Source organism: Ammospiza nelsoni, chromosome 2 (genome assembly GCF_027579445.1).
Source record: "Ammospiza nelsoni isolate bAmmNel1 chromosome 2, bAmmNel1.pri, whole genome shotgun sequence".
In the NCBI taxonomy this organism is placed as follows: domain Eukaryota; kingdom Metazoa; phylum Chordata; class Aves; order Passeriformes; family Passerellidae; genus Ammospiza; species Ammospiza nelsoni.
In genome coordinates this window covers 98,316,187-98,340,680 of record NC_080634.1, presented here as the reverse complement: position 1 = coordinate 98,340,680, position 24,494 = coordinate 98,316,187, and the positions used below count along the sequence as shown (strand labels likewise).

Sequence of the window (24,494 nt, the reverse complement as noted above, 5' to 3'; positions counted from 1 at the left end):
GCAGCCTTGCCTCCAGTTACTGATTACCAAAGAGACAGAGCTGGTAATTCTGGTTGTCCCAGGTAGAACAGGGCTGGCACATTATTCTATTTAAAAAAAAAAAAAAAAAACAAGACAAACAAACTAACCAAAAAAAGCCAAAAAAAAAAAAAAAAAAACCAATCAAAAAAACCCCACAGCAACCAAGCCCTAATCTATAACTTTGTCTTACTTATCTGTTTTGTTAAGGCTTTATGGCTGTGTTGAAAAAGGACCTCTCCTTTTGGGGAAACCCTGGTGCTGGGGTTGACAGTTCCAGAGTTCCTGCTGCTGAATTTATAAGGAGATTCTGTGCATCATGTTTGAATTAAAAGAAAAAAAAATGGCATTTCATGACAACTTGATTGATGGCAAACAAGCTTCTAGTGAGGAGGCAGGAGAATCAGAGCTCTTGCAACACACCACAGATTACTGCTAAGTATATTAGTATTGATGTGGGCAGTAGATTACACTTAATAAACTTTTTTAAACAGTATCAACAGCCAAAAAAATGTGGATGTAAGGAACTCACACAGTCTGATCGACAATGGAATTTCAGATGTTCTTTAAAAGATCACATGTGTTATAGTAACGCAGAAAAGTTGGATTTTAATTTGGAAATTCATCTTCATTGTTTCAGTGTTACTCAGTATTATTTCAGTACTATCTTGCTTTTCAAGGATAAAACCACCAGAAACACAGGGAAACACTTCCACCAGAGTCCCTTCTTTCTCATCATTAGGAATCAGTACTATATCTGATGGACTCCTCCAGCATGAAGAATATGGTTGCTCCCTGTCTTGGACCTTTTATGTGAGAGGCCTTTGCACACCCTATAAATTCAAAGATATGAATGTGGTAAAAGTACTACATATGATAGAGACTAATTTCTCAGCCATATGGTTTTTCTCTGTTTCTGTAATCTGGTTCAAGAATCTGTGTTATCTAACACAGAGCTGAATGGGAGCTATCTGTGCTCTGGCAGTAACAGAGCACCCTACTGAAACATTCACTGGAACAATAACGTGTCTCGAACACTGCAATAATGCATGCTCCAAAACCTTTATAAAAAACCAGACTTCACAGTGGCAGAGGGCAGGGAATACTCACAGAGCATTAATAAATATCACAAAGGAAGGTCACCCTTTAGTTTAGACAAAACTTTGTGCTCCTGGGAAAATAAAAATCTAAACTGGCTGAAAAATGCCTTCTTAAAGCAGTGTTGAACTACAGCAGAATGCTATATTTTATGGCAGAACATAAGGTACCTAACTCTCAGAGTTAAGTCACAGATAGCTGGGAGTACTTGGTAATTGAAAAATGGTCCCCTTCTAGTTATGAGTTGATATATGGATTCATATCCCTGATTGTAGGCATCAGACATACATTCCTTTTACCCTGCAATAATGTTTTCAGGACATACACAAGACCATTAACCCATAGCAAACAGATGAATGACAACACTGACTTAGCAGTAAAATTGTTCTTATATCTTCCACTTAAGAAAGATAGTGAGATTTTTGTCAAAATTTAAGGTTTTCATTAAAACACATTCATGTTTTTATAAAAAAAAAAGTGAAAAAGTCCAAATTTTCATAATCTTAAAAAAATTCTAAATAAAAAGAGGAAGAACACAAATGAAGAAAGAAAAAGGAATTGATCAAGAAAAAATATTTTTCTCAAAATAGTTAATATTTGAAATAAAATCCAATTAAATTTATATCGTCTGGTTTTCCTCTCTAATTATGCAACTCAAAGTTTCATAATAAAAAAACCAAAATGCCCCATTTCAGATGAATATTTTGCTTCATTTCAGATAGTTCTTTGAAAATATTGTGATTGCTGAGAACTGTTTGCCACCATGACTGCATATCACACAGTTTCAATCTAAACTAATGTGGCAAACATTTGAAAAATAATTTAAAATGTATATTCTGTAGCTAACAATCATGACTTTTCAAGTACTTCATCACAAAGCTTTCCATCACCTCCTGCAGCTCCAGCCTTTCATAGAGAAATGTTTTGCTGCTACTCTTTAAATTACCTTGCTTTTCTGTGCAGAAAAGCTGCTTACATTAGGAATACATTTATGCACCTAGATTCCTAACATATGACATGTATTGTTATTTGATGTTGTATTTTGTTTATGATATTCCAAAGTGCACTTCATGTGGTGTGACAATGGTATGCCCTTGACCAATTCTTATATCTTGCAGAAAGATAGGAGCAATATTTTCTTAGGGGATCATAATTATTGGTGAAGATTTATTAGAATCACTTTTACCCATTGAAGATGTGGCAAAATGAAGAAAATAGTGCCAATGTCACCTCTTCTGGCATATTTCAGGAAGCATTTTAACAGCTACTGTGGAAGATATAATCATAAAGGTTAACAGTTTGGAGACCATAACAATTATCTTAATGGAGTTTTAGAAATTCCAGTTACATCCTTTTCTATTTTTTTTTCCAAAGAATATTCTGAAGGTTTATAAAGGAGACTTAATGATGTGCATGCTTGTGCATTATGAGATTTTGTGGATCAGTATTCCAGACCTGAAACCACAACCAGGAAGACCTCTTTGCAAATATGTAAGCTGTTGGTGTGCCTTTAGGGCAAAATAGTTAGTTATTTAATCTGGGAGCCATGGCAACACAGAGGTGCAAGATCAAGTACAGATTGAGTTCAAAGGATCAGGTTGTCAAGCAACATCTTGAATGAACTCAGGTCTGGCATGGATCTCCAGATATATCTATGCAAGTTGAATCAAGGCTTTTTAACTGTCAATGTTACTTAATCTTATTCATACAAGGACACAGAGAAAAAGCTGAGGACAGACAATGTAGTTAAACATGTAGCAACACACAGTGGCTTCAGTACCTGCCTTCAAAGGCCTCCTATCAATTCATTAGTTTAAATAAATTAGATAATTCTCTTTGCATGGAAGGCTCTAGAATCTTTCCTATAAAATGTTTAGTGTTTAATGACTACCATTGAATGCATTAATCATGAACCATTTATATTTTGATCATGAGGGATAAGAAGCGTAGGTAGGCAGGGAAACCATGTAGTCCATTTACAAAAACTGACCTTCAGAGGACCAATCAAAGTTTTCAGTTTACTTTTTAGGGCTGAGATACTTCTCTCTTCTCTACTTTGATGAAAGGAGTACCTTTGTTAATACTACATTGTTTCTCTGGTGCATTTCTCATTTTTTTCTGGTGTTTTGATCATACCTCCAACTCTTCCTTTGCCTCACCATCAACATTTCTGCTGGTAGGTCTTGTCCTCATGCAGCTTGTGGGTACCTCTCCAGCCATGCCCATACCATCCCTTCCTCTGCACGTGTGTCCTTTCCTGCCTCCACCTCAGCTGTCCCTGCTGCCAATACTAGGGCAGTGAAAGTCTTAAAAATCATCAGTATCACTACACAGCTGTAAGTTTAGCAGGACTTCCCCTAATTAAAGAATTGTTGAATAAAAGGGCATGTTGAGGTGAGTAGAGGAGCCTTACAAGAAATTATATTATTTAAGGGTGTTATATTAGAGGCATCCACCAGTTAAGGAAACTTAGCTGCAGATTCACTTATTTGCATTGGTCTTCTGAAGTAGTGATTAAACCTTTTTCCTAAACCTCATTCCCTCACTTTATTGAATTTTCACCCTGAATATCTTGTGTTAATCACTTCTTAAAGTTAGCAACAGTGTTCATCTCTTCTTTAGAAAATGCTGCTTCTCTTTGATGATGAAAATGAGGAAAATTGCAATGGAATAAAGAGTACATAAATTTGATAGACAGAAATATAACAAAACTACAGAAAACATTTCTGTGAAACTGAAATTTAACTTTCTGCTGAAATCAGGTTACTGACTCCTTAAGTATTTGATGCATATTTATTCTAATTCATTTCAATTATGCAAAAGTAAATGCAAATTAATATTGAAACATAGATAAAGAAACCATGCCCTTCTATCATCACTAGGCTTGATTTTCATCTAAGGTGATTAGTAAAAGTTGTAGACGGTCCACTAAAAATTGCATATCATCTCCTAAATGATCAGTTACATTAGGTAGACTTCCTAATATGATACTCCTTAAACAGATTCATATCCTTTTAATTTTCTAATTAATGTTGACAAGTAAATGCTGTTTTTGTTAAGGCAATTAATAATGCATACGATTGGAGAGTCTTCTGCTTCAAATCTGAACTTTTTTTTCACTATTTTTTTTTCCAGAAAGATTGACACACTAAAATCTTCAGAAATATCTCTTTCCTTCCTTGTTTTTTTGGAGGGTTCATTGCTGAATTCTCTATTGTGTTCTTCTATGAATTATGAATTGCTAGAAACAGAAACGAGCAATCAGGACCCCAGCCCATTTAGACAGTTATCTGCCCAGAGGAAATTCTACCCTTTGGTTAAAATTTTTTTTGGACAGATTGTATCTGGTTGCATTATCTGAGGAAGCCAGTGCCAATAATTATTAAGAAGTGCAAGGAAATGTATGCTCATAGTATTCATGCAGAACGGTAAGAGAAGTGTGTGAGTCTGAGGCTGATATTTTGCTAATATCAAATTACTTCAGTTTTAAATATGGCTGTACTTAATATTTTGGTGCAGCTAATGTAGATAGAATGAGACTTTTTTAATGAGCTTATCCAGCTGCTGCTTTGCAGTTTAACCTTGTAAGCACAAAACTGAACAAGGATTAATTTATGATTCTAAGTGATGTTATTCCTTTGGAAGCTAAATTTTAATAGGCTTTAGAGTTTTATTTAGTAGTAGCAGCAATTTGGCATTATATTTGACATGTTATTTGACACTACTTAGGATCATGATGTTACCTTGTAATGGAAGTAGGTAAAGAGCAGAGTTACAATGAGAAGAGAAATGAGAACACACAATTATTCTCTTAGTGATTCATACCAAAAACAAACTTACATGTCCCTAAGCACAAATGTTATTTGAACAGAATTAGAAACATGTATAACATATATTTTCAGTCTAGGATCATAGCATCTATTCCAACAAACCTGAATTAGTTTCTATTAATGTCTTTCATTTAAAAAAAGGCACAAATAAAACTTGGATGCTTGTCCAAACATATTTAAAAGTAGGTTAAGTAATGAATAATTTCTTCATCGCTAGAGGCACTCATGTTTCTTAAATTAATATGTCTTATCTGGCTCAACATTTACTTTGTCAAAGTATTTGGTAACATTATATTATTGTAACGTTGACCAAAATAGTCTGGTGAAATCACACTTAAGTATTTATTTAATTTTATTCAGGGAATAAGAATAGACTAACCATAAAAGCTGCTGGCAATGCTGTCCCAGATCAACAACTTCAAAACCAGTGCTTCTGGATTGCTTCTTCCTCTACAATTAGCTTTGAGAATTTCTCTTTCAGCAAAATTGCAGGGGGAAACCTATGTCTTTAATTTTATTGTTTACAATTAACATAAATAAATACCTCTGTCAAACATCAAAGTAATTTTTGCATTAAATTTATGTACAAAAAAAGTAGGCACTTAGAGGGAATTCCTCCACCAATTACAGGGCTTCATAGCTGTCCAAGTCAAACAGATCTTTTTATAGGATGACAGAAGCTTTTGGCTTGGAGGGGACCTTACATACATCTAGTTCCAAGCTTCTTGCCATAGGCAGGGACACCTTCCCCTTGACCAGGTTGCTCAAAGCCCCATTCAACCTGGCCTTGAACACTTGCAGGGCTGAGGTATCAACAACTTCTCTGAGCAACCTGTTCCAGTGTCTCAGCATCTTCACTGTAAAGAATTTTAATATCTCATCTAAACCTGCTCTCTTTTTGTTTAAAGCCACTACCTCTTTCCCATCACTACATGCCCTGGTAAAATGTCCTTCTCCAGCTTTAATCCCCTCTAGGGACTGGAAGGCTGCTCAAAGGTGTGCATAGAGCATTCTCCAGGATCAACAGCATCAAATCTCACTCCCTGTCTTCACAGGAGAGCTGTTCCAGCCCTCTTATCATCTTTGTGACCTTTCTCTGGACCCACCCCAACATGTCCATATCCTACTTATGCTGGGGGCCCCAGGACTCAGTACTACAGGTGGGGTGTCATCAGAGAAGAGCAGTGGGGAAGATTCCAGTACCTTCCCTGCAGCCCACACTGCTTTGGATGCAGCCCAGGACACTCTTGGCTCTCTGGGCTGCAAGCACACATTGATCAGTCATGTTGAACTTCTTGTCAACCAACACCACCAAGTCTCTCTTAAGCTGCTTTCAATCCATTTTCCACCTGTATTTGTGCTTGAGATTGCCCCAACCCACAGGCAGGACCTAGCACTTGGCCTTGTTGAACTTCATAAGATTTTCTCCTCTCAAGCCTCTCCAGGTCCCTCTGGATGGCACCTCTTCTCTCCAGCATGTTGACCCCACCTGACAGCTTGCTCTTTTTTGGCAGACCTGCTGAGAGTGCACTCAATCCCAGGCCTGCACTCAAGCCCATGATGCCAACAAAGGCAATAAACAGAGCTGGTCTGAACACCAGGCCCTGGGGAACAACCCTTGTCACTGGTCTCCACCTGGACATTGAGTCACTGACCACAACCATTTGAAAGCAACCATCCAGCCAGTCCCTTGTCTGCCAAGTGATCCATCTATCAAATCCACATCTCTCCAGTATGAAGACCAGGATGTTGTGTGGGACAGTGCCAAATGTTTTGCACAAGTCCAGGCAGATGAGATCAGTCACTACTCCCTCAACCACCAATGATGTAACCCTGTCCCAGACAAGCACCAAACTTGTCAGACAGGATTTGCCCTTAGTGAAGGTACCAGCTGTCACCAATCATCTCTTTATTTTCCATGTGCTTTAGCATAGTTTCCAGGAGGATCTGCTCCATAAACTTGCTAGGCACAAAGGTGAGACTGGGTGACCTGTAGCTCTCTGTGTATTCCTTCTTACCCTTTTTAAAAATGGGGGTTATGTTCCCTCTTTTCCAATCAGTGGAAACTTCACAAGACTGCCACAACTTCTCAAACACAATTCCAAATATATATCAATATACAATATACATCCCAGTACAGCAGAGCTGGTGTACATTTTTTTTATACCTTTCTGTGGTTACTTGAAAAATTCATATATTTTATACTTGAATCCATTTTCCCTGGATGTTAGTTTATTTGATATCCTTTCAACAGCATTTTATCTGTGGAGTCATAAGGCAATGTAAGAGTTGCTAGTGCTGGGCTTAGCTCATTTCTATCTCCATGTGTAAAATGCTTCTTTCACCTCTTATTAAAATAGTTTTGTCCTCTGTTTTAACAATGGAATCTAACAGATTTAGAGTTGCTTCTTGTGACCCATGTAGAAAGGTACATATCATAGCTGGATAGTAGCTGATCATCAATTCCTTTGGATTTATTCTCCCAGAAAGCTTTTCATTGTTCTGTTAGTTTTTTATTCCTTTTTATCTAGTACATTCTACATCATGATCTTTATGGTAAACAGTATCCTAGTAACAGAAGTAATTGGCTGTAGAGCTCAGAAAAAAATATTAACTTGCATTGCATTTTCCAAAAAAAAGCAAGGCTGGAGGCAAGCTTACAAATATCTGATGGACATTGCCTAAAATTATGGAATTGGAAAGGTTGGAAACACCTGGCAATTAAAACAGGCAAAATGTTTTTGGTTTAGAGTAAATTAAATATATTGATAGTATAAGCAAAATGTTATACATTGCTTAATCTTCTCTTCAATGGTCTCAATCAGCAAAATTCCTGGATGCAGTGGAAATTGCAAACTTTGTTTAAATGTCCTGCTGTACTAGGATGTTTCTCCTTGTGTTCTTACAAGTCATGTGATAATACAGAATATTCTGAAATAAAAACCATTAAAGTGCTGCAACTAGTTTTATACCTAATATAAAGCAGCGTAAACATAAACTTAAGATACAAACTGCAAAAAAATGCCTGGCAGATGGAGCCCTAAAATATTTTTTCATGCATAATTCAGTGCAGTTTATATGTTTGCTTGGCTGCAAAGTATTTCTGAAGATACAAGAAGATAGAAAAAGTGTCATATGCATATGACAATGTAAATTTTTTAACACTTAAACACCCACCATAGTAGAGGTTGAAAGCTGCATTTTAAATTTCATGGCATTTTTTCCATAAGTTCAGCAGTATTCTTCAATTCAAGTCCTTTCAAAACAATCATAACTAATGTTAAAAGAAAACGTAAATTGGAAAATATCTTAAGTTACTGTCAGCAAAACTCTATTATAACTGAAATATTTCACCACAGTAAAATAATTAAAGCAGCATAAAAATGACTAGTATGATCTTAAAAACAAACTGTCTGACCTCTGTAATGATGACACTTCTTTTAAGTACTTCCAATGAGATTTTTCTTTTCTTACTTGCAGATCATGGTAGAGACAAAAAGAATGGAAGATCCATGCCAATAAACCCCAAGGAAACAAACGAGTAAACAAAGACATGTATCCTTTTAAAAAAGTGCTTTCAGTGAAAAATAGGCTTTTGGTCACAAAATTCTGACTATGATGATCCATTTTAAATTTCATAAATACTTTCCTACTTAAAAAATATTTCAAATATTGCAGAAGAAAGAAGTTGGATTCTACTCCCTAAAAACAGGTGTTGTGGAATTTTATTAAAAGTTTAAACAGTTTAATGTTTAAATGTTTATGCTGTTTAAACTGTATCCCATGTCTTTTTTTTTTTTTTTTGCCTAAGAAAAAAGGAAAGCCCATTATTAGACATGACTAGTAAAATCTCCACAAAGCCACACAAGCTAGGATTTACCCATCTTGGTTTTGTCTGTCCTGGGTAGAAATTGAGACAAACTCAGGTATCTCCATCATCTAACTTAAATAAATCTCAGACCTAGAACTCTATTTCTACCTACAGTGGTTTCTAAATTCTTCTGCAGGCAGGGAATACAGTCTCCCTATGTCATCTAAGCACTTTGATCCTACTTTCAGAGCACTACTGGCAGTGTGAGAATGAGGTTCTTTCTGCACAAGCACAGTATTTCTAAGCCTGGGATCAAAGAAGACAGATAATACTTTCAAGCCTCCTCTTCTTGACATTTTTCTAGATGGGACGTGCAGTTAAACCAAAGCATTCCTAAGCATCTGCCTGGGTGTGAGAAGAGGATGGGCAAGGAGAAGTACACTGTACTTTCTGCCTTTTTCGTAAGAGCTTTGCTGCTCTGAAGCAGAGACTGCTATTCTCACCAGGTCAGGTGGTGAGTAATGGAGACAGAAAGTGACTTCATAGCCATAAGGTATATCCCTCTCTGCTCCAGAGGCAATGTGTGTACCTCATGGGATTAGAAACACTTAATCAGTCTTGAAGTTTCATAGTAAAGCTGTCACCACAGCCCAGGTGAGTGTCCTTACCGCTAGAGAATTTTGCCCTCTTCTTAGTTTGCTGGATTTAAAATTTTTGACCATGCAGTGGCACAGTCAGAGGATGAAGAGCTATTTTTTTTCATTGACAGCCTGTACACTTTTCTACATTGTGATTTCTACATTCCCCAAAAACGGATCTGGGGAGCAAAAGGAAAAACACAGGAGATAGCTGAACCATAGGTTTCATATGTGAAGATGGAGACTCTCTACATAGCCTGGAATGAAGTGCATAAAAACTGAGTGTGGGCAGCATTCCTTTAGTACACATTGCTGCAGCTGCTGGAGCTCTAGCATTCATTTTTGCCATTAATCCAGAAAGGGCAGAGCGCTTATCTGCTGGGGTTGGTCTTTTGTGGCTGAATTTTCTTGAAAGATAATCAAAGAGGGTTGTGATTTGGTAGCATAAAGCTTAGTATCAGAGAGGATTTCCATGTTTTTTTTGGTAAATTTCATAGAGGAGAAGGATGGGGTATGAGGCAGCTAATTTTGCAGAATATTATGCTTTTTGAAAGCTTGGTCTGTGATGACACATCTCTGAATTACTCTGTTTCTCATGGGTATCAGACAGGGAAATGTTAGGATCTAAAACTCTGATTCTAACAATCACCCTGAAGTTTAAACAGTCTTCAGAGGAGTGGCATTAATCAGTTACTTCCCAATGCATTGCATATGACAATGCATGGTTGACACTTACAAACCAATCAGCACATTCTCCTATATCTGAGTATAAATATACATCTGTCTGCTTGGCAGGAGGAGCTATAACATAAAAGATAAAAATAAGGGGAAAAAAAAAATTCTTGAACATAGCACAAATTTCAAGTATTCTTTTTATCATTAACAGTACAGGAAAACTATTCTTAAAGTTTGAGGATTTTTCTTTATTACTTTGTTTTTAATTTGTGAGCAAGAAAGACCATATTAAGCCAAAGTTACTCTCTCACAGCCCAAGTTGAGTCCATAAGGCTTTTGAGATGCTTTGTATCTAATCCTTTGTAATAAGTATTGCTACCCTGAGCAACTTTGTATCAAATTATCTTAAAATAAGTGTCACAATGAAGAGCTCTGCCTTATAATTTAAACTATTTCACAGTATTTTTCACATAAATCAGGTAAAATGAAGTATTATCTGCATAAAAAGGCTTTATAATTGGATAAAGGTAGAATAAAAAGCGTTGGAGGGTTTTTATAACTGAGCTGACCCCCACATGCCAAATTTGTTATCTTCTAATATAGCTTTATTTTCCAAGGAAAGTACCTGCAACACCATTTTCTAATAGATAAGACTAACATTAATCTACATAGGGAACCTAACATTATTTATATTAAAGGAATGTTTTTTAGGCATTCAGGAGATGCTGCATAAACATGGCAAAACCTATAATTCACATCTCCCAAGCTCAGAAATGTTTCATAACCTTGACAGTGCAATTAGAGATGCACAGATAATCAAACCAGTCGTTATCTCACTAACCAGTATGGCACAAACTCCAGTGGGAGTCTGAAATTCAGCATCTTCCACATATATAAGAAATCTTCAGTTGCTGTGCCTTGCATTGGCACAATCCCATTGTTCTCAGTACCAAACGCACAGAATAAAATTAAGGAGGGGTGGATCTTAAGAAAAATTTGCACAATCCTTTGTTTTCTGTACGTGTGGAATTCTAAGCAGATTCTTATTAGTTTTGATGTAAATAAAAGCTACGAAGAAGAGCATGGAAAAGCCATATCTGTCAGCCTTATCTGCCAGGGTGTTTCCAGGACTCTCTGTTTATTTGCAGTTTTAGCAGCCTGTAAACTGGGAATCCCTAGAGCCTGGCTCAGGTCTTCTGGTCCTCCAGCAAAAAACCGTGAGAGATTGTTGCTGCCTTAGAGTGTCAGACTAAGATCTGTCACCTCATGTACGATGATTCAGGAGCAGTCTGCTTGGTACAATTATTCATAGGTCCTGCCTCCTGTGGGTTCCCAACTAATTTCCACCTGACATCCTGACACAGGAGGACCCTGTTGCAGAACACATGACAGTCCAGCTGGCCACATATGGGACCTCATTCCTCCTGGTCACCTGCAGTCTCTGACAGACCCAGAGGAACCAGCAATTTCACAGAATCACAGAATATTCTTAGTTGGAAGGGACCCAGAAGGATTATCAAGTCCAGCCCTTCAGTGAATGGCCCCCATGGGGATCCAACCCTGAACTCTGGTGTTATTAGCTCTGCTCTCTAACCAGCTTAACCAGTTTAACCAGATGACCTAATCTCAGGGTCAATTTCCAGATCTCTGTCTTCAGATTGGAGGTAAGCCCCAGACACTGTTTGCTTCCTGGTGGTTCCAGTGCAGAGTTTTGCCCAAGCCTTTCCTCCTGCCCACATGTCTGACCACACTGCTTGTAGTGTATATGGGCAGGGTGGCTGCCTCTTGCTCCTTACTGCATATTTTGGATGCTGCACAGGCAGTGCCAGAGGAAAGGGAAATGAGAGAGAAGAAGAAAAGATATGTCTTAAGCACAGAACTATTATGTTCTAATGTAAGTAAAAATTATTGTAGTAATGGATGTCAAAAACATAAATTAAAACAATTTTTAATAAACATACTTCAATAGAACATATTATTTTGTAGCTATGCTTGCACTCTTCTTCTTTCTTTTTCCCTTTTTTCCTGTATCAAGTGATATTTTAAGTAAAATTTTTTACATTGTCCACATATCTGAATATCCAGATTTCCCATTACTACAGTGTGAAATAAATGATTGCTGGCAAGTGATGATTCTCACTGACCTGTGAAGTATATGGAACAGATTCTCTTAGTTCTCTGCAAACTTTCAGTTGGATTTAAGCAAGCTGACACCTCTCTCCAAAGCTCCTATTTCCCTTTTTTTTCTAACTTTTGATTTTTCTGACCATAATTGGAGGCAAGTCGGGACATCTCTATTTTTAAGAGCTGAGAACCTGTGACATCCAGTCCCTGAGGGAAAAACATTATTTATTATCCCACATAGTTTCCTGACTGCTAAAAAAGAGAGTAAATATAATTATAAAAATGGGACTTCAATCTTTCTCTGAATCCTAAGTGTGTACCTTTTTTAGCCATCTATTCTTTCTCCTCCAGATCACAATCCCACTAAATAACACACAGAACCCACCTGCAAACTTCAAGTTAAGGCTATCACCTACAACCTCATATAGGGGGATATTCTAATTCCTATTTTTCCAGCTTTTAAATTGCGTGTTCTTTAGAGAAGGCACTAGAAAGTTCACCTTTACCAGATTACTGCTTTCAGCATTTTCTGTTCTTTCAGTATTCCCAGCAGTTAGAGAAATACTGTTTTCCTCTCCTGAGTGCAGCAGAGGAGCTGAGAAATGAGTTAAATGACTTGCTCTGGGCTGTACAGGGACTCTGTCACAAATTAGGACATGATACTGTTAAACAATACTGTAGAGGAATACACTACCCTCTGAAGCTGAACTCCCTGTTTAAAATGACATATTCTATAAACAGGCACCATGTTACAAGAACAGTGCTCATTAAATGATAGATTGAAAGTCAGTTTCCAAGTATCAGAGCAGCACACTCTCCTTGAGCCTTCCTTGTTAGTAATTTGTGAAATAGGTATATGCCATCAATAACCTGCTGTTAAAAACAAAACTTTTCCTTGTTAGATCAAGCAGTGCCATTACACAAAAGTTATATTGTCCTTCACATTTTATTTTGCAGATAAACAAGAGTACTTTAATTACCCTGATCTGACACACCATCTCCAGAACAGAAGGTATAGTACTGAAAGATATAATACATTTGCAATACAAGGAAGGTTTATTTTAGGTATTAAATGAAATGGTATTAACAAAGAATATGAAAAATACTGCCCTGTTATTCACAGAATCTTTCTTGAGGGAACAATTTTAAGAATGGATTTCAGATTTCACTGCTTATGTCAAAGTATGAAACATTGTACTAAATTATATTTTGTAAAATATTAATTTTGTGCCACAAAAAAGAAATATTTTATATTATTTACATTAAACAACATCTCAGGTATGTTTTAATTCCTTATATTTCATAATGCAAAGGTAATTCCTGTTGGATCTTAAATAAGCAGGAGGTTAGCAGAGTCACGGAGCCTTACAAGTCAAACTTTGTGACAAAGACTACTTTGCATTTTCTGATTGATTAAGGCAAAATAGCCATTACAATCAATATGACAAGCAAACAGAAGGACTGAGTGGCAAAGTGGCAAAGAAATAGATGGAAAAATATTTCAGGGGCGTGGATGTTTTAAGAAAGGAGATTAGAAAGATGGCATCAAAAGCCAAGGGGGGTATGAAAGAAACATCATATTCAGGCAAGAAGAAATCAGAGCAATAGAAAAACCATCATTTTTGATATTTGATCAAGCAGCACAGAACAGCTGTTGTGCCTAGCAGAACAAAGAATTCTTGCACCTGCAAAAAGAAAGAAAAAGAAATAATAGCAACACAGCGTCTCCCTGATTAAAAAACAGTCAATGTGGGTGTCCTTGAGAATACACATTTAGTACTGTGCAAAGGTCACAGACCAGAAACTGTGGAAACAAAGTAGAACTAATGACACCAAACCCCTTGTCTGAGTTAGCACTGTATACTGAACACATCACTTTTTTTCTTTTTTTCCCCATTTTCTTAGGGAGTACTTGTCTGAAAAGCTTTTGTGTAAGCTGAGGCAGAGCTGTGGGAGTTGGAAGGAGCATCCCTCCACACCGTGGTGTTTCTGCACTCTGGCCACAGCTGGGCCTGAGTGCTGCCCTTTGGCTGCAACGAGGGACACGCTGGCACCAGTGCCATGCCCCAAGGGGTTCTAGGGCCACATGGTGAGGACCAAAAATTTGGGATGCACAGATTCTGCCATGACATTGAAAGGCAGCTTCTCTCATGGAAGAATATTTGTATTCAAATGAGAGGCATTTTTCTTCCTAAGGTTATGTAGTACATTCAGTGATAAATATTGGTCACGGGGCTTTGCGTCCTACAGAGAGTTTGTTGAGGGCATAATTAAGATCATGAACACAAGGTGAAACATCAAAAATAGGACTTCAAGGAATAAGTACATTTCCCAGGAGAGGCTTCTGGGTATTGTGGAGAATGAAATTTTGAATGAAACTGCAATGGAAAAATCAAATAAAGCCTAGGTTTTACAGACAGAGAAATATACCATTTATCACAATATATTTTTTAAAGGAAAGGCTTCAATAGCTTACAAGAACTGGGTCACAACCTTAATGCTGGCTGACTGAAGCTACTGCATTACTATCATCACAGATCACTTTTGCCCCAAACAGCTTTTGATACATTGTAATGTGGGAATTAACTGCTGCTTTCTGATAAGGAGCAAGTCACCTTCTATTATCAGGCATCAAATCATTTTAGTATTTTGCTGATATCTTCTTTTCATCTGCAATCTGCCAAAGAAAATAGTTTGTCTGCCTGTAGAGGGGAAAGAAAATGTGCCTGAATAAGACAGAGATAAAAATGGATACAAAAATTAGCCCTTGAGGACAGTAGATTTCCCAAGACCTTGCTGAGAACTCAGAGACAGTTATATTTGGCTTTAAGTACTCAAGCCCAAGCTTATTTTCAGAAGATGATAGATCCTATTCAGAGAGCTTAAAAGATGGCAAAGATATTTAAAGGAAGACCAAATTTTATTTATTTGTGATTACTTTCATCAGTGGAAGAATAGCTATGACAAATAAGTGAAAGACAAATTTGTAGTATCATGTGAATTTGGAACTCGTATATCAAGTACGGACCAAATCTTTTCTTTTATCAGTTGGAATATAATCATAAGGGTGTGCCTATATCAGGGATTGAAGGATTTATGCATATATATATATATATATATATATATATATATATATATATATGGAGACTTGTGGTACACACTCAAGCACACAGCTGGTGCAATTCAAAGGTTGCTGCCATGCAATAGGACAGCAGGGATGTTGGGGAGCATCATTTTAATACAGACACAAGGTCTTCTACTACCATAGCTCTGTGCATTTTTATGGCACATTCAAAGTTAGACTGTTGGCAAGCTGTCAGTTTTTTCATATTTGTCATGGTTGTTAACAGAGATCTGTTGCAAGTCTGCTCTTAACCTATTTATCAGTTACAAATTGACTGTCACAGGAGGACCCCTCCACTATTATCTCTCTGTTTTCAATTACTCAGTGCTATGTCCTACTAATGGATAACACTTAGTAAAAAGGACAGAAAAGTGTGCATTTAGTAGTTGTGATTGACAGAACTGACCGGTCAATTCTTTGCTGTGTAAGACAAAAGCCCAGGCTGAAGGTCTAGAAAATTATCACCCACAGAAAATGCCTACAATTCTACCCATGTGTATATGAGGATGGCAATGTGTCCTTCATGCTGTGTGATAAGGACAGAGGAGGTGTGTCGTGTCTTCCCTCTCCTGGCACATTTTCTTGACTGAAATTCTCTTCTACTGCAATATGTATTTGAAGACTGGTCCTCCACCGACACAACAAAACCTTCTGAAGGCTTGTACCCCAAGTTCAAGTCAGACACTCACACTCAGCTGGTCCAGTTTTTGAAAGGGAATTACAGCATATTTATCCCAATTGCACCTGCAGCGAACCCCCTCCTGATTCATAGTCACAGTAACAAGACTGGAAGAGAGATGAGCAGCAGAGCTGGAGCCATGGCTTCCAGAGAAGGTTGTCCCATGACAGCTGGTTAGGAACAGCATGCAGGGATCTGGTGTGGTTGTCTACTGCTTGTTGTATGACCCTGATGACTTCGTAGAAACGGCTCTCAGTTTCTGGAGTCAGTGGCACTTTCTCCTCAGGGTCTCTGGACAGATCGAAGAGCAGCGGAGGATCGTGTCGTGTAATGAATCCTCCATGGCAGAAGCAAACGTGAGAATCATAGCAACCATTGGAGCCCTCAGGACTGAAGTTGGGAGTGAAGAAGAAGACCTTCCAGACAGATTCACCTGCAATTTACAGCCACAAAAACAGCTGGTGATAAAGCGATAAAATAACAAAATGGAAGTTCCCTGGTCTTAGGAAATTCCACCAACATGGGAAGTCAGTCTTTTGGTAAAAAGTACAGACACTCTGTAACAAAAACTGCAGCATACTGAAAGACTAAAACAAGATTGAGCAAAGCAAAAATAAGCAAAACATCATGATTTTCATGCTACACATATTTATGAAGCAACTATGATAATTTCATTCCCTTGGAAGAATTCTGATTAACCAAATTATAGAATACTTTAAATAACATTGAGTTTTATATAAACAGCGCTAAGAAGATTTGCAGAAATATATACTAAGTCTTCTTAATGGCTTATTAAAATGTATTTTTGCCCCTTGACTATATTTACCTACTGCTGGGCCCTGTCTGCTTCTCATTTTGCTTATCTAAATAATTTCATTGTTACCTTTTCCCTTTCTTCCTCTCTTTGTTGTATTAACCCATTGTCTTCTGCCCCATGTTCTCATTGCAAACACCTGGATACTCATTTTATTAAATGGGATGACACGAAAAGGCATAATGGATGTTAAATTCCTGTCTTATGCTTCTAAATGATTTTTCCAAATATAAATTATAAATAACAGTTACAGTAGCACAACTCTTAGGTGATGTTCTGCTTCGCAAAATGAGGACCAAAGTTCTTCATTTATAGACTGGTCATTCTTAGTTTAATTTTCTATGTACAGAAAATGGAACTGCCCATTCCTATGTAACTGCAGTTGGTGCTTTCACTGCTTGAAAATCCTAGTTATTTCTTGGAATAAGAATAGGCAAATATCAGCTGGTTCTTTCAAGAAGCACCCTCAAAGAGGTTAGTGGAGGATCAGAAAACAACAAGAAAGCTGTGAACAAAAAAGTTGTTTCTACTTTCCTCAAGTATCACAGAACAAATAGGAAAGGCAGAAACAGAACAGAACTTCCAGGGAAGCACACCACCCTCCTACAGCCAATGAAGCATATAGTTCTTCAGAAATGGAACAAAAAATAATTAATTAGAGTAAGAAAAATCTGTATCTCATTCTTAATAAAAGAAGATTACTAAACAACTGAGATCTATATGTCATATTAACTGCCCTTGAGACTATAAAAACATTGGAAAACTGTAGTCATCAGTAATTTACATTCTCAGCACCCTATTGTGATTTTTTTATCATCTCAAGTTTTTAAATACTGAGTGAAAAATCTCTTTTTGGTATTTTGTTGAATTTTGTTAAGGCCCCAGAAAGCCTGTTAACCTAGTAAATGACTTTCAAAGATTTATGTGTGCTACAGTAGTTAATATTTATTAATCAATTCAATGGTACAACAGAGTGGAAGGCACTAGAAAATGTGGGATGGGTAGAGCAGAGATAAACTGGTATATGCCATGTAACTACATCTCACTCAGCTTTTAAAGAATCAAAACAGATTTAAAGAGAAATGTTTCAGCAGACTAAAGGGTCACAGGCTGCAGAGCTAGACTATAGCATGGATTTAAAGGACCATGGATTTAGGTGACCTCAAGATTCTTTACAACTTCTTCTATTCCACAGCATTTTTCACATTAGAAGATTTTTCCTTTAGGAACCAATTCAATGACAGAGCCTGGGGACTACCAGTTCACTTGGTCTCCACTTAAATCAGGGTCAGATAGGTGATGGCTATTATACACATTAGACTGGGAGAAGACTCTAAATGCTTCTTGGAAGCCAGCAAAGGGGAAGGACTTTTAAAGGCTGAGTGACTTGCTGGCACAGACAATGGGACACGGCAGGTTTTAAAAGGCTCTGGCTGTGACAGCTGCAATGGCACAGTCTTACTGGGAAAAAACAAAAGGAAATTTTAAGGAAGGCAAAGCAAGATAAGGTCAGATAGCATAATATGGCATTCCTTCATCTACCTCCAGTAACATTTTGAAAGGTTGGTCTAGCATTAAGTCTCTTGTTTTCTTAGAATTAAAATAAACAAAATCAAGTTCTGCCACTTAAATTTCTTTGAACTTGTGTGCAAAACACTTCCAAGAAATGTATCTCTTGTTTGCTGAGATTTAGAATTTTTATTCTGAGAAGACATGTAATTCTGTACTAAGCATTGGTTCAGGCTCCTCAGACATGCTTAATTGGCAAGATGGATTATAAAAAACATAAAAAAGTCAAAGGTCTTGATTATTCAGTGCACTGTGTGCCATCATAGACCATGCAACACTTGCCAGCCTGAAAATTTGATTCACAACACTATAACAACTTGACAGAAGTTGTCAGCAGAAAAAAAATTATATGGCTACTAAACTGTCAGTTACAAGAAATTCCAATAAGGCCACGCACATGAGAACTTTGTGGTCAAGCTGTCTTCCCACACATTGGTCTTTCATGGTATATTTGTGCTGAATGACATTGAAAAGAAAATTTTCAGCCACTTTTTTTAGTGTTGGGCATTGTAGCACTAGGTCTGCTGAAGGGCTTACAGACAGCAACACAAAATTGGGAATTCTGAATTAATGGAAGCCAGTACAAGCAGCCCATATAGGTAAGAACTGGCGAAAGAAAGAAATAAGAAAGTTGCACCATGATTTTTTTTTCCCCGACACAAAATAAAGACTTGTTTAGGTTTTGTTACATGCTGAGCATACAGCATGTTCCAAAATCATGTGTGGGTTTGGGGACAAGGCATATGTGACATCATCTCGTGTCTGTGTGACACTGCTAGTGCTCTGAAGAGCTGATGGTACTTTATCAGGTAAGCAGCTACAGAATGCCACAAAACACTGAGCTCTGGGAGTGCAAAGCCTGTTCCTGTGCAATGTTTATCTGTTGTACTGCAGCAGTGTTTCTGGAACTGCATGCTGTGCTGGAGAAGCAGCAGCAGACTTTAAACACCTCTTTTCCAAGCATGATAAAAACTAAAGCAAATCTGTCAGTGGCTGTGGCTGAGGAGCAGCCAGTGCAGTATACCAGGAGACATTAGAACTGTCAGACTTCTAATCAGAAAAGCTGATGAACTGTATAAGGCGTGATATTAAAAAGAGAGCTCTCTTCCAGTCTCTCAGCTGACATAAAATCTCATTTTGTCAGAAGGTTAACTACAAGGATCAAATTAATCTCCCAGTAATTAACAGTACCTGTGTTCTCCAAAGCATCTGGATAGTAAACCCTTGTTACATAAAGATAACTGTATGTCTCTTCCACAGTGAAGTTAGTAGTAAAATTGTCAGGGCTTCCCCAAAGCCAAGTATATCAAGCCCCTTCTGAAACAGCAGGAAGGCTCTAAGCCTGCAGCACCCTTAAAGGTCCTGCCCCAGTGCTTCACAAATAATTTCAGTTCTATTTTACTGCAATTTTCCAATTCTCTGAGCTGTCCAGTAAGTTTGCTCTCAGAATACCTCTTTCCTTTACATGTTAAGAAAACAAAAATTAAAGAAGTTGTACTTCTAAATAATTTCAAATTAAAAGGAGTTGTCATTATTCCAAGCAAATCTGCTATGAACATAGTTGTTCAGTGTTCAATCTCCCTAGAAGACTCCTTTTATTATCCTTTACCCAGCTATTTATCCTCTCACACAAACAATAGTTGCTCCAACACACTGGTGGATGCCTTGAGATTAAATAAAAGTCTCCCAGTAAGATATATTAATATATTCAAGATGAAGTGACACACTGGATAGGGATGCCATTTCTGTTATAAAAACACCCTTCTTAATCATTGATGGCAAATGGGGGTTTTCTGATAAGCTGTTGTTGACGTGCATAGAAGCTATTGTTGTCTTACTGCCTGGAGTTCATTTTCACTGCATTTAATCTATGACAGTAGCTTTATAGGTTTGCAGCAACTGTCATTTCCTTGGCTCATATTATTGTGTTGCTTCTTTCTGTAGAAGAACAAGTTAAACAGGGCTGTTCTCCACTGTACATTGGGGACCTGGTCCCTGCTTGAACTCAGGGGAGCCATTTGGGTGTAGCAGAGAAACATAAACCGAGACAGACTTTTCTGTGTCTCAGGTGTGCTCTGTAGCCATTGTCAACTCCCACACTCCAACTCATGCTTTTCATCATTTCTAAACAGTAGCAGATGAAAACTGAAACTTACTTGAAAATTACTTTCTTCAGATAACTCTTGTTATTAGATTGAATCCTTCCTGCTTTCTCTAAGTTCACTCAGAATTTTTAGGTTCTCTGCTAATCTTATTCATAGCAGATAACACATATATTCAGCTCTTTGATCATTTAACAATGCAGAAAAGGCTTCAGTTGTGAAATTCTTGTAGAACTATATATAGCTCTAAATAGCAAAGACAATGCTATTTGGTTACTGTAATGAAATGACACATATTATTTTTATGACTATGTGCATTTCTCCAACAGCTAATAAAAATACTCAATTAGAATTTAAAAATTTGTAACTTTATTGCTCTTATAATGAAAATTACTTTTTAAAAATATTTTTTTAGATAGCTGTTTTAAGTGTCTGGGTATCTTCTAGTGTTATTTTGTTGCACCAGTCAAAAGACAGCACATGATGTCCCAGGGTAGGTGGAGAACAACTGAGCGATATACAACGATACAATGTTGGTTTACAACAATCAATTGTTGCTAGAAGAGACTTGCATAAAGAACTGCGTAGAACTTACAGTATTTGAGTGAACCCCATAAAAAAAAAACAACAGTAGCAGTGATTTAAAAATATTTAGAAAAAATCCTACAGTGTTAAGTATCCAGTAAACCTGAAAGGATTGCACATTCTTGAATATCTAATAACCTTAATGAGCAACTGCTGCAGGAAAAATACAAGACACACTGAAACCATGCTCAGACTGCTGAAGACAGAAATCTCATGACTGAGCTCATTATCTAGAGTAAGTGCTGTGGTATGAGAAACTTCCACTGAATTCTGTTTAAAAGTCAAGATAATCTGTTGAATTGTAGTAGATCAAAAAGAATTACTTTCCTGAATTCTTCATCATCACCTTCAAAAAGAATTGATTGATCATTTGCAGTGGTTTCTTGTTGAAGGAATTCCTAAAAGGGAAGAATCTGTGGGTAGAGAAATTATGCTGCTAAAGTAGGAAGTGCTATAATGCAATGTTATGCCTCATATTGAGATGTCTTAGGTGATAGTAACATGGAAGAATACATATTGCTCTGGAAGAAAAATTCCATCTGTAGCAATTTCATGGAAATAATCCAGACACCTGCTAAAGATTTGTTTGAAGAATATTTATTTGCTGAACGGTCCATGTAATTTTCAGTTCATCTGAGCAGCAGCTGATGGCATGCTGAAGACAGAAGATAATGTTGGCACACACACACACAAAAAAGAAACCTAAACTAAACCAAACCAGAAAAAAACCACCCCAAAAAAACCTGCTCATTTTCAATCTATATAAGAAGTCCTTTAAAACAGAAAAGCCTTAGTTTTTGCTTATGAAAAAAAATAGTCTTGATTTTCAGGTAGTCATTTTCTATGGGAGTCAGTAAGAGATTAAGAACATCATTTCAGTAATCAATTTATCAGTTAAGAACACCCTTAGAAACAAAGCAGAAACACTTTGCCAAAGATGGAAAAACCCAAGGAGAAACCTATTCAGAACTGTGTTTTTTGTATTTGGATTATTTTTCCTGTCCTTCAGGAATGCATTTTACTAACAGAAAATAAATTTGGTACAATCATTTCCCTCTTTCATAAGGTAGATGCAATTTTTCTGAGTGAAAAGAACAGATCTGTAAGATTCAGACAGCATTTTTTCTGATACTAATCAAACATATGGGAGAAAGATGCCATTGAATTCCTAAGCAATTTCTGCAAATATTTTTAGATAAGTTGGTATCAGCCAAAACTAAACCCATCCCCAAGATTTTTTTTAATAAATTATTATCTTCAGAAAGTATTCAAAATTTGGATGTCAAAAAATAAGCTGTTGACACAGCTTTTTTTTAATCATTATTATGAATGATAATGAAGTATTCAAAATAATTAATATGAAAATTACTATCATGCCTAACATTTAAGTTACCAGATATACATCTAAAACCAGAGAAATGATTGTTCAAAGTTACTTTAAAAATGAAAAATAGAAATTTTGTAACTGCAGTTGCCTCAATTTTTTTGCTGTGCCAAAGAACACTGAATAATAATTTTCTTTACTTTAAAAAGTCAAAGAAAACGGTGAATTACTCTTCCTTACAAGTCTTAGCTAGTTGAATGATTTCATTTTATTTTTATAAAGTTACTAGGTCGCTTAGGCAAAATTTTGAAAAAAAAATTTGAAAATTTATTAAGTTAAGCATAGATGACAACTGAGCAAAGGAGTTTCTTTTATGAAACTAAAAAAAATTGAGTTGAAGAAAGCGAACATTTGCAAGTAATTTGGTGCAAAAAATATCAGTATCAGGCAGTCCTAAATATTTTTTTAAAACCCCCACAATAGCTGAAATTTGGTTTTATTGTAAAGATGTATGTCCAGTTTAGCATCTGAAATATGAGACAGCAGTTTTTATCCCTGTGTTAGAAAATGCATGTATTTTCCAGAATATTAAACTAGTAAAAGATTACAAACAATGTTAAACCATAAATTTGCAATTTTCCTGATATTGAGCAAACAATGCAAAAACCCTTCAAAATCCTGAATTAAAAACCCTAGCATGAAAAGGACATAGCACAGGAGGTTCTCTTATAGATGATCAGCAGGGACTCTGGTAGGAATTACAAATTTGTTGCTAAGAACATTTCTAGAAGTGTATTTTCTCTTTCACATTGACATGTTTGAGGTAATGGTATTCCTCTGAGAATCAAGAACAGAGAAAGATGTCCTGTGGATGCAGATGAGAAAAAACAGGTTTTAACTGTTCCTTATAGAGGACTTAGATGTAAATACCAGCATCATTTTCACAAAAGGTTACTTAGGTTTGTCATTCAATTAATACAAAATAATTTTGGAATTTTCAGGGTTTGTTTGTTGGGTCTTTTTGGGGGTTTACTGGGGCTTTTTGGTATTTGTTTTTTGGTTTTTTGGGGGGGGGCTTGTTTTTTTGTTTTTTTGGTTTATGTTTTTGTGTTTTGGGTTTTACAGGAAGTCTGGCTTGTGCCTTCCATACTGCAGCCATATTCCTGCCCCTTAGCTTGCAATGTAAAACATGACAAAGGGATGTGAAAATAAGACAAGAAGCAGAAAGGGAAAAAAAAAGTCTCCATTTCAGCTTAAATAACTATGATAATAAGTTTGTTTCATGCTCTTGCTATGATCAGGAGTAGCGTCAGTATTTTTTAAAGGATGGTATATAATTTCTTTTCATTCTCTTTATTCACATCTCTCTCAGTCTCTCTCTTACTCCCAGAATAAGTAGGGGAATGCTGGTAGGGAATGGAGCACTGCAAATCTCAGGGTATAAATAGCTCTGCCTGAGCCTAACAATAACTCTGCTGCCACCAACACAGAGCAGAGCAAAGGCAAGAAAATACTTTAACAGTATTTGTCATGCCTGTCAGGGGGAACACTTTCCTACCTAAAATTTGTGAGCAGAAATTTGTATCAGGTGATTAGGTCAATTTTCTTGAGCTTGATACAAACTGTTTCCTGGTGTCTCTTCATGCTAGAAATGCTCTTCTCTCTTTTGACAGTCATGTTATTTCACACTTATCAAATAATATGTCCATAACTGTGTCACCCAAATTCAACTGCAGCTGCTCTGATACGAGGTTCAAGATAGCATATTAAAATTCTTAATGAGATAGTTTAGGTAAATGACATTTGATGCTTGTTTTGCTTCCTCCAGGGCTGTGGTTGAAACACAGAACATGAAGAAGGGATTTGGGAGATGATTTTGAGATTTTTGGAAGCTTTCCTTGATTGTGGTGCCTCCATGACATGGGGAAGATCAGGCAGAGAGAGGGGGAAAAAAACAAAGGGGGCAAACATGGAGTGAAGTTGATGCTCATAAAGCAAGTTAGGAAGCAGGGAAACAAAATATCTTCAGTAATCAAGTATATCAAAAGGTTGCAATGAACTACAGCAAGAAACAGTAGTAAGTGATTAGATGTTTCATGCAGA

The 24,494-nt window shown here is 36.8% G+C and overlaps 1 protein-coding gene across 7 annotated transcripts in view; it reads right to left on the bottom strand.

The window, feature by feature from the left end:
- Positions 1-13,121: 13,121 nt before the first annotated feature.
- The window catches only part of STS (steroid sulfatase), a 106,517-nt gene continuing 95,144 nt past the window's right edge, over positions 13,122-24,494 (bottom strand). For all 7 annotated transcript variants that reach the window (XM_059493573.1, XM_059493574.1, XM_059493571.1 and 4 more), the window contains one exon: positions 13,122-16,430. In XM_059493573.1, coding sequence (XP_059349556.1) covers positions 16,048-16,430 — 383 coding nt within the window. In that variant the 3' untranslated portion in view covers positions 13,122-16,047. The remainder of the gene's footprint in view (positions 16,431-24,494) is intronic.